The sequence below is a fragment of the Myotis daubentonii genome, chromosome 3, assembly GCF_963259705.1.
Source record: "Myotis daubentonii chromosome 3, mMyoDau2.1, whole genome shotgun sequence".
Taxonomy (NCBI): Eukaryota; Metazoa; Chordata; class Mammalia; order Chiroptera; family Vespertilionidae; genus Myotis; species Myotis daubentonii.
In genome coordinates, this window is record NC_081842.1 from 24,346,009 (window position 1) to 24,357,373 (window position 11,365).

The 11,365-nt window shown below is 45.3% G+C and overlaps 1 protein-coding gene across 1 annotated transcript in view; it reads right to left on the reverse strand.

Moving 5' to 3' along the window:
• Nucleotides 1-435, reverse strand: part of LOC132230061 (NACHT, LRR and PYD domains-containing protein 1a-like) — a 43,476-nt gene extending 43,041 nt beyond the window's left edge. The window contains exon 1 of the mRNA XM_059686910.1: nucleotides 244-435. Coding sequence (XP_059542893.1) covers nucleotides 244-275 — 32 coding nt within the window. The 5' untranslated portion in view covers nucleotides 276-435. The remainder of the gene's footprint in view (nucleotides 1-243) is intronic.
• Nucleotides 436-11,365: the final 10,930 nt, after the last annotated feature.

Below are 11,365 nucleotides of genomic sequence, written 5' to 3' on the forward strand. Positions count from 1 at the left end.
AGGTGCCGCCGTCGAAGGGCTCTTTGTTCGTGCGGCCAAACCGGAGATGCCGGCCGGCGGTGGCACCCGCGCCCCGCCCGGTGCAGGGCTGGGGCAGAGCCCGGGTCGGGGCGCTGCAGAAGAGCAAAGCCCCTCGGTACGCGGCGACATCGGGCCCAGCCGCCCCCGCCCCCACCCCGCGCTCAGCACTTTCCCCTTCCGACCGCCCCCCCCGCCCCGCCCCCGCCCGGCGCCCGCGCTCACCTGCTCTCCGCGGCTCCCCCGCCGCAGCTCATGGTCGCCCCGCGGCTGGGAGGGCGCCCCACGCGCGCCCGCGGCTCGGCGCTCGGCTGCTCCGCGGCGGCTGCAGGAAGGACTCGCACGCCGAGCGCTGCCCTGCGCACGCGGAGGCCGGCGCTGCCGCGGGTGGGAGGGAGGAGGGCGAGGGAGGGCTGCCGGGGGAGGGGACTGGGGGGAGGGGCGCCGGGCTTGCATCTGCAGCCGCGGCCCCAGCCAGAGGCGCCCGGCTCCCGTAACGGAAACGCGAGCTCGCGGGTGCACCCCCGCGTGCACAGCAGCGTGCACAGCCGCACACCGCGGCCGCGCGGGAACTCGGCTTGGGTGATGGTGAGACCGAGGCTTCTGGAAAGGAGAAGGGCCTGTGCCATTCTGGAGGGGACCGAGCGCGGGTCACCGTCATTGGAGTTGGATACTCCTGTATCGGGATTTTTACTGGGGACCACGAAACACCATCCCCCAAGGGGTTCCCAGATTCGCCTTAGGATCTGTAAAAGCCCTGAAATTCTATGCCAGATTTTGTATCTAAATAAGTGTGTAGAGCAGTGGCTCCCAACTTTTGGGGGGCCATGCCCCACCTAAGCATCTCTAAAATCCTGATCCCACATAGAATTCTTACTATTCAGAAAGTGAACTATTCACTGGGAGGAAGCCTAAAAGGCCATTAACTTGGTATAAACAGGCTTCCAAAGAACATGGCATCTATGAAAGAGAAAAATAAAAGAACGAAAGGACGGTTGAAGTACTGAGGAAGAAATCACTAAAAAATTGTTTCAAAAAACAATATAAAATGATATGAAAAATAGCAAATAAAGTTTCAAAACGTGTAATAGAGAACTGAAATGCATAACTATGTCACAATGTATATTTCTATACTGTATGTGAGGTCCCCTAGAACCATAAGAAATGCAAAAAATCCACTGTTAATAACTCATTCTTGAATTGCCCCCTTTAAAAATCAAATTGGGAACCACTAGTCTAGAGTGAGGGACCATAGCCTTCATTGGATTAAAGAGCTGTGTGACCCCCACCCCCACCCCAAACTAAGAATGGATGGATTAAACCAGTGGTTCCCAAACTTTGCTGCAAATTGAATCACTCGGATAGGTTTCTTTTTGTTTTTGTTTTTTTAATTGGGATGCCTGGAATGTTATCCCAGATCCATTTAATAGGTAGAGTGGGACGCAAGCTTCAGTAGTTTTAAAAATCCCAGATGATTTCAATGTGCAAAAAAGTGCCAGAAACTCTGCTTAGACTGTTGGTGGCCCTCACCGTATAGCCTTTTACCTGCCATTTCGGCATGATTGTTTGCCTGCCTGTGAAAGTCCACCCTGCTATCTGTGGAGAGCCAGGGTTCATGTTCACGTGGGTTTGTGGGGAGCCAGGCTAGCATGTCCCTTACTCAAGTGAGCTTTGGCTTCCAAATGAGCCTGAGTTCCAACCCCAACTCTGCCCTTTCCTAGCCATAGGAATTTGAGCAAGTAATTTAACTCTTCTCAAATTCAGCTTCCTTGCAAACAAAGTAAAAATAAAAATAATGGGGTGTCCTAGGAACTGGTGTTTTTTTTAAATTAAATCTTTATTGTTCAGATTATTACATTTGTTCCTCTTTTTTCCCCCATAACTCCCCTCCTCCCAGTTCCCACCCCACCCTCCTCCCTCACTCCCCACCCACTGTCCTCATCCATAGGTGCACGATTTTTGTCCAGTCTCTTCCCGCATCCCCCTCACCCCTCCCCCCCACCAAGAATAGCCAGTCAACTCCCTTTCTATGCCCCTGATTCTATTATAATCACCAGTTCATCTGTTCATCAGATTATTCACTTGATTTTCAGATTCACTTGTTGATAGATGTGTATTTGTTGTTCATAATTTGTATCTTTACCTTTCTTCTTCCTCTTCTTAAAGGATACCTTTCAGCATTTCATATAATCCTGGTTTGGTGGTGATGAACTCCTTTAGCTTTTCCTTATCTGTGAAGCTCTTTATCTGACCTTCAATTCTGAATGATAGCTTTGCTGGATAAAGTAATCTTGGTTGTAGGTTTTTGCTATTCATCACTTTGAATATTTCTTGCCACTCCCTTCTGGCCTGCATAGTTTCTGTTGAGAAATCAGCTGACAGTTGTATGGGTACTCCCTAAGGTGAATGACTTTCTTTCTCTTGCTGCTTTTAAGATTCTCTCTTTGTCTATTGCTCTTGGCATTTCAATTATGATGTGTCTTGGTGTGGTCCTCTTTGGATTCCTTTTGTTTGGGGTTCTCTGTGCTTCCTGGACTTGTAAGTCTATTTCTTTCACCAGATAGGGGAATTTTTCTGTCATTATTTCTTCAAATAGGTTTTCAATATCTTGCTCTCTCTCATCTTCTGGCACCCCTATAATTCGGATGTTGGTACGCTTGAAGTTGTCCCAGAGGCTCCTTACACTGTCTTCATATTTTTGGGTTCTTTTTTCATTTTGCTTTTCTGGTTGGGTGTTTTTTGCTTCTTTGTATTTCAAATCTTTGACTTGATTCTTGCAATCCTCTAGTCTGCTGTTGGGAGTCTGTATAATATTCTTTATTTCAGTCAGTGTATGCTTAATTTCTAGTTGGTCCTTTATCACAACCTCGAGGGTCTCATTATATTTCTTGTAGGTCTCATTAAGTTTATCGGCAGTTTCTAGAAAATTCTTGAAAAACCTTAAAAGTGTGGTTTTGAACTCTACATCCAGTAGTTTGCTTTCCTCCATTTCTGTCATTTGTGTCCTTTTTCTTTGTCTCCGCATTTTTTATGCTTCCCTGTGTTGATAAAGTGGTTTTCTGTGCTGAATGTCCTCTAGGGCCCAGTGGTTCAGCCTCCCCAGTTACCTGACACTCTTGGTGCACCCCCTTGTGGTCTTTGTGCACAGTCTTGTTGTAGGTAAGCCTTGATTGTTGTAGGTAACACTGGGAGGAATTGACCTCCAGGCCAATTGGCTGTGAGAATCAGCTGTGTCTGCAGTGGGAGAACTTCTGTGCTGGAGACACCCCTCTGGGGCAAGACTTGCTTCAATGGGGCTTTGGTGCTCACTGAGTCTGCCCCCTGAGTGTGTCCTTTATGGTTCAATGGAGTTGTAAACTGGATGGTCCCACTCTGACCTCTGGGTTTCCTGGCTCCTGGATCTCTAGGGAGGTGCTAATCTAGCCTTTGCCTGAGGTTATCCAGCAAAAGCCTCCCTGCAGGGCTTGGACGGGGTGGGTCCCACGGGATCAACAGGGCGGGCTAGCAGTTATGGCTGCTCTCAGTCCTGCTCTCAGAGGCTCTGCTTTTCAATGTCCCAGTAATCACTACAAGCCCCTCCAAGAGAAAGCTGCCCTCGAGTTCCAACCGATGCCAGACGGTCCCGCTTCTTCCGAATGAGTCTGGGTCCCTAGAGACTTGCCCGGAACTGGAGCTCAGAGCCTGAGACTCCCTCCCGATTGAAAACGACAACCACGCCCTCAGCCGCCAGCCCGCTCCACATGCACCTCCGCACCTTAGTATTTTACTTCTGCATGGCGCCTCCTCTGAGTCTCGGTATGTTTTTCTGTTTCCTTCTAGTTGTAGAATTTCCACTCAGCCAGCCTTCCTGTGGTTCTGGATGATGTCTGTTCCATCTTTTAGTTGTATTTTTGAAGTGGTTGTTCGAGGCAGCAAACTCCGGTGTTTACCTATGCCGCCATCTTGGTTTCTTCCTCTTTCTGGTATTGTTTTTTAAATTGAGATATAATTGACATATAACATAGTTCCTGGTGTGCAATATAATGACTTAATATATCTATATATTGTGAAATGATCACCACAATGAGTCTAGTTAACATCCATCACCACACAATTACATTTTTTTCTTTTCTTGTAATGAGAACTTTTAAGATCCGCTCTGTTAGCAACTTCAAACATACAATACAGTGTTATTAACTCTAAGGAATTGGTATATTTTTCTTTATTACATATGTTTTTTATTGATTTTAGAGAGAGGGGAATGGAGAGGGAGAGATAAAGAAATATTGATGAGAGAGAAACATCAATTGGCTGCCTCCTGCACACTCCCTACTGGGGATTGAGCACACAACTTGGGCATGTGCCCTGACCGGGAATGGAAATGGCAACCTCTGGGTGCATGGGTCGATGCTCAACCACTGAGCCATGCTGGCTGGGCAGGAATTGGTATATTTTTTATAAGCTCCGCAGGTGGCCCAAACCAGCAGCTGTTGCAGACCCTGGTTTAGGATCTACTGGCTGTCTCCCTTTCCCTCCCTCCAATTCCCTTCTCAACCAACCTTGTGATGTGGTTCCTCACCCACTCCCCACTCTCCAGTGAGCTTGCAGCTGCTAGACTCTGGTGCCCTTTTCTGTATGCCACTGACTCACTTGACCATTTCCTCCTTCCTGAAATTCTCCTTTGGCTTCCAGGAGGCCCGTGTGTTATGACAAGCACCTGAGACCCGCAAAGAATTGAGGCTCTTGATCCAACAGCCTGCAAGAACTAAAACCTGAAAACAACCATATAAGTGGGCTTGGAATTGGGTCCTTTGGTCCCAGTTGGATCTTTTGACGACTGCAGCCTTGGCTGCAATCTCCTAAAAGACCTTGAGCAACAAACACTCAACTAAGCCACTTCCAGATTCCTGGCACACAAACAATTAAATAATAAATATTTGTTGTTTTAAGCTGCTAAATTTGGGGGTAATTTGTTATGCAGCAATAAATAACTAATACAAACAGGAAACAAGATTCCATAGTTAGTGCAATGGAGTCACATCATTTGTACTTTTATGTAAATTCAACCATAGTTGTGCAAAAAAGAAAAAGAGGACACTATAGAGTGTTGCTAATTCTGCCTGTTCTTCCAGTGAAATGAGGTGATGAGATGAAAGAGGTGGATCTGGTTCCATTCGCTGTTCTCCATCCAAGTCCTGATCACCTCCCATAGAAGAGCAAGTCTTTTTTTTTTTAAATAGAGAAAATGAGCTTTTATTTGTCTATAATTTACCGTGGATGATTAGAAGATAAAAGCAAAGAATTATCTGAAAGAAAAAATCCTGAATGAATGACAAGCAAATCTACGAACAACAGATGGCGGCAAGAATTCGAATTTTGCACCACTCTCTCTCATCCCCAAGGCAAGGTATGAGATAAAAAGTTTGGGGAATAAAGGTACTTAAGTTATGACAGTTTTCAGGGTACCTTCAAAATAAATCTTCCCCCAGAAAACTGAAAATTTCTTAAACTTTAAAAAAGTAAACTATAACATAAATTCGGAGGAAAAAAACACAAATCATTAGCCTGCGTCTCAATGAACCACTACCTGGTGACCACCACCTGAGCCAAGAAATAGAGCGCTAACTCCTTCTCTCCTTGAAGAGTAAGCCTTGATGCTGGCTGTGCTGCACAAATTTTTAAATACCTAACACAGCCCTAGCTGGTTTGGCTCAGTGGATGGAGCATTGGCCTGCAGACTGAAGGGCCCCAGGTTCGATTCTGGCCGGGGGCACATGCCTGGGTTGCAGGCTCGATCCCCAGTAGGGGGAGTGCAGGAGGCAGCCGATCAGTGATTCTCTCTCATCATTGATGTTTCTATCTCTCTATTTCTTTCTCTTCCTCTCTAAAATCAATAAAAATATATTTAAAAATAAATAAATAAATAAATACCCAACACAATACAAAGTGGGAAGAATGAGGCTAAATCACTGACTTTGATTCTACATCTAATGTAGTCAAAATGACCCTTGAAATCCCTTAACTCATGAGGACCTGAACCCAGGACTCCCCCAAACCCAGAATAGTACTTAGAGCAATGTAAGAGGGGGCCCAGCCCTGGACCCCTTGCTTCAGAGAGCTCCACCATGGCCCTTTGCCAACCACACCTCCCACAGGGTGAGGAGTCAGTGAGGCCCAAGGAATGTGCCTTCCAGAGCCTGTGTCCACTGCCCCCCAACTTTTAGGCCAAAGTCTGGAATGAGAGACCCCAAATTTTCTGTCCAAATGGGCCCTGAGCCCATTTCCAGGGCCTGCATAGGCCTCTCCCCAGGTCCACCTTTCCAAAGGTGGAACATACCACTGGAGTGCACACACCAGGCCAAGGTGCGACCAAGGGCAGCTGTGTAAAGGGTTGCAGCTTGTACACGGGAGCTGAGTGATCCTGATATGTACACAAAACCCCTTGCCAATCCAAGGCAAGAGCTACTAGCAGATGCAGGAAGTTGCTGGGGCTCAGGTCACAGCCAGTGCCCTCGCTCAGGGGAAGTCAAGGGAGGGAGCAGCATTTCCAGTTTAAGTAATGAGTTTAAGTAATGAGAGGAAGGATGTGCCTCCAAAGGGGAAGGAAGCCAGGGAGGGTCTTCAAAAGAGGCGCGGGGCTCAGCTGCTGGGTGGCCAAAAAGAATGACAGGCCTCTCTCACCTCTTCCTTCACGTCTTCTCTGAAGATTTCATTCCCGTGCTCCCATTCCGGATCGGTTGTTCTCTCCTCTGTGCTGCCCGGAGCCTGCTTGACCACTTGATGGGGTCACTCTCCATGCTATTGTCACTTTGTTTTTTTAGTTCCATTTTATTTTTATTTATTTTATTTTATTTTTCTCATCACTATTTATCCCCTCTATGCCCTCTTCCACCTTCACCCCCCACTCCCGCAGTCACCACACTGTTGTCCTCTCTCTCCTTTTCTTGTTAATCCTCACCCATGGATATTTTTCCATTGGTTTTAGATAGAGAGGGAGGGAGGGGGGAGGGAGGAAAGGAGAGAGAGAGAGAGAGAGAGAGAGAGAGAGAGAGAGAGAGAGAGAGAGAGAGAGAAACATCGATGTGAGAGAGACACATCTATCGGTTGCCTCCATACACACTCCCACATCTCAACCAGGGCCGGGGGTCAAGCCTGCAACCTAGGTACCTGCCCTTGAACAGAAATCTGAACCCACGACCCTTCGGTGCATGGGCTTGTGCTCTAACCAATTAGCCACACCAGCCAAGGCTCTCTCTTTTTTTTACTGTTATTTTTAAGTGATGGTTTCTATTTACACAGAGCTTTACTGTTTTCAAAGCATCCCCGTGAATACTTATGTTTTCATTTGAGCCACAGGACAACTCTGTGTGATAGAGAATGGAGTGTTATCTCCATTTTACAGTTTGGGAAAGAGAGGCAGTGCAGAATGACTTGCTTGGGAGTGCTGAGACCACAGAGTTCAAGCTCCTCATGCTGTAACTTTGTCACCACAGTCTAATGAGTTCATGTATGTGAAAGTAAATAGAAAACCGTGATGTGTTTTTATAATAAAAGGTCCTTATGCTTGTGTATCCAGAATCTGCAAGCCCCTTTCTCTCCTTGTGGCATGATAAAACTATTCCCAGGAAAAGTTAATAACATCATCAGTGGTGAGGTGCATATTAATGAACTATACAGGAATGCCACAGAAATCCAGATAGAAGGAACTGATCAAACTAAAATTATTTCCTTGTTTAGTCTCCTGCAGAAAGTAACTGAGAAAATCATAACTTTTCTTTTATACTATTTTGAAGAACTAAAATGACAACCATTTAAATTATTTGTTGTTTATCCTCATACTTTTTAAGTCCTTCTACAACGTCCTATTCCAGCTCCAGGGGGTTAAAGGGCAGCTAAAGGGCAAAGACAATGCTAGCACGCAGAATTCAGGTCTTCTGTTCTACAAAATCAATGCTTATTTTGGGTTTCTCAAATAATGAGCCTCTTCAATTTTTTTCTCTAGAAAGACACAATAGTTTTCTTTTATCTCTCCTTTAACAGTAGGTCACACCCCATGGTTCTTTTATCATCTGATATGAATTCCACTAACTCTAGTTCTTTTTTTTGTTATTGATGTTACATCAAGTGAAAGACTTTTCAACAGGGTTTTAAATTGGGTGAGATTGCAAGGTCAAATGTCTTTGGCAAAGGCTGCCCAGGGAAATAAGTTCTCAGCTAAAGCAGCAGAGAAAGGACTGTTACATTTTTTAACTTTATAAAATCCCTGCTCTGCAAATATCTGATGATAAATATCACCATCCCGTCTAAATAGAAATACCTTTATTTATATTCACTTATTTTCCTTTATAGTGGGTAAAGGGCTCCTTTTCTATTTTGTATGGGTCATAACAGCCATGGTGCCCACTATGGACTATTCTAAGTATTTAAAATGTATTATTTCAAACCCTCTATGGTCCTATCAGCATATCAATAATATTATCAACATTGTACAGTTGACTAATTACAATCATACTGATACCATTATAATAACCTGTTTATTATTTGACAGAAAAGGAATAAGGGAAGACTAGATCATATAGGCATGCCATTTACACAGCTTTGCTAATTTAACATTCTCCGAGTCTGTTCCCTGCTGATGGATGGGGGAAGGGACTGGACAAAGGCCGTTTGGACCCATGCCCAGTAAGGGGTAAGTAATTGGGAAAGTGCTTACCTGTCAGTCACACCTGGAAGTGAGTCAGTGGCCAGAATAAGTGTGGACATTGCAAGCACGAGGAAGCTGAATATTTTAACTCCTAGGCAAAGGAGTGTGCTTTCTGGGCTCTTGGCTTCTGGCCCTCTGGCCCTCTTGGCCCCCTGCGTCCACATGACCCACGGCCATGTGGGCTCCACACAATGGACTAATGGACGTCAATTAACCTGAGGCTGAACCCGACCCAGCTTAACGTGGAACGGAAGCTCTGGACACTGGCCCCCTTTTGGCTCTGCTGGAACCCCAGCTGCACCTGCTTCGGGACTGGCTTAAGGGGTGTGGGGCTTGACAACCCCAGGAATATAACTCCATGCAAATAGAGTCTTTACCACATCTCATTCTCCTGTGGGGCTTCTGAAGATTCATATTTCAGCGGCACCCCAAGAACCCCACTCCTACTTGTGTCTGGGAAATCTGGCCCATTAATTTCTTCAGTAACAATAATAATCATTCGTCTTTACTGCTTTTTATAATGCAGTTGGCAATAGTGCTAAGCTCATATACATTGTCTTGCTTGGTCCTCACACTCTTCTTTTTTTTAAATATATTTTATTGATTTTTACAGAGAGAAAGGAAGAGGGATACAGAGTTAGAAACACTGATGAGAGAGAAACATCAATTCAGCTGCCTCCTGCACACTCCCTACTGGGAATGTGCCCACAACCAAGGTACATGCCCTTGACCGGAATCAAACCTGGGACCCTTCAGTCCGCAGGCCGACGCTCTATCCACTGAGCCAAACCAGTTAGGGCCTGATACTCTTCTTATAAGATTATTACTGTTATCTCTTCCCATTTTACATATAAGGAAACATTGTGGAGGGGAGGGGCCGGGTAGAGGAAGGGGAGAGAGCCTATGGAAAGTAACCTCACAGGGTGATCCGATCAGACTTCCGAACTGGGCAGTTCACAGGTGGATAGGCACACTCCAGGCATATAACTTCGTTACTAAAAGGCTCTCTTTGCGTAAGCAAGTCCTGTCCATTGCTTCTGTGTGTCTAGGTGAGCACCTTTGAAATGCCCCTTTCAGACCCTTCTTCTAAAGCAGACCCCCTTTGTGAGAGCACATAATCTTAACTGCCATGTAATTCACCTTCATGTAATCTTCCAAGGTCCCTTAATTTCAAAGGCATAAAAGAAGCTGCACCACTGTTACTCTCCAAAGCATCTGAGATCTTGCTCCCCAGTATATGTCATCAGTTTGGCTCAAATAAACTCTACAAGAATTCTCCACAGGTTTGGACGTTTCTTACGTTGACACGAGAGACAGAGATATGAAGAAATTTGCTGTGGTCATTGGATTAATAAATTTTGGAGTCAACATCCATCCCATGTAGGTTCATTGCCAAAGCCTTTTTGCTTCCGAAGAGCACATTACCTCTGAGTTCTGCTAAATCCTTCTAAATGCAGTTGCCTTTAAAAAAAAAAAAATTATATATTTATTGATTTCAGAGAGGAAGGGAGGGGGAGAGATAGAAACATCAATGATGAGAGAGAATCAATAGTTGGCTGCCTCCTGCACACCCCCTACTGGGGATCAAACCCACAACCCGGGAATCCCAGGCGTGTGCCCTTGACCAGAATGGAACCTGGGACTCTTCAGTCCACAGGCCGACGCTCTATCCACTGAGCCAAACTGGCTAGGGCTGCAGTTGCCTTTGAAAGGCCTTGGAAAGCCTAGCTTAGCATAGGCTCCAGATTCAGACAGTTCTGCCTTCAAATCCCAGTGAATTAGTTTGGCAATAACCATCAAGAGGGTTCCCCCATTTCTACCACCAAATCCACTTTCCAGTGGGGAAGGAAGAAAGAAAAGAAGCACAAACCCCTTCCGTATGTGGCAGGCCGTTAGACAGACGTGAACAGAGCAAGTGAGATGGGCCAAGGACAGAAGGTCACTGAGGGGGAAAAGTCCTGGGTGCCCAGCAAAGGGCAATTGTAGGGCAGGACCTCGCCGGCAGGGTGATCTTTCCTCCCCTCGTGCATCACTGGTAATGCAGTTTGGACCACCTGACCTTTCCTCCCAAGAGATAATATCTAGGCCTCAGTTACCTTTTAGCTCCAGTCCCAGATAAGCAGCACAGCCAGATGCTCCAACACATATAATTACTGAGCTTGCTCCTATCTATATTTCAAAGAATTCTGGGAGCTAAATCAAGTATTAAAATAAAATACTTCAAGATTCTTGGACAACTGAGGTCTCATTTCCCAGATAGAAATGGTGACCCCACTTGAGGATATGTGTGTTAACCTATATTACCTAGATATATCTAGAAAATAACCTAGAACAGTAACAGCCTTAATTTTGCAAAATTTCAAGTTATCTCCAATTATGTCTAAGAATTCAGCTAAATTCTTTAAAATAAACTTAAATAAAATAAATGTTTACGTATGCAGTATATACAATAGTCTGATATTATTTTATGCAAGATTTATTGAGCTCAGACTATGCACCAGGCACTCTGGTAGGCACTGGGGGTACAGTGACAGGTGAAGATAGACATGGGCCCTGTCTTCCTGGAGTGGACAGACTCATAGAGGAGATAGACTCTAATAGACTCTAGTTATGTGACTACACAAGTCAATGTTAAAATTGTAACTTTGGTGTTATGAAAAAGAG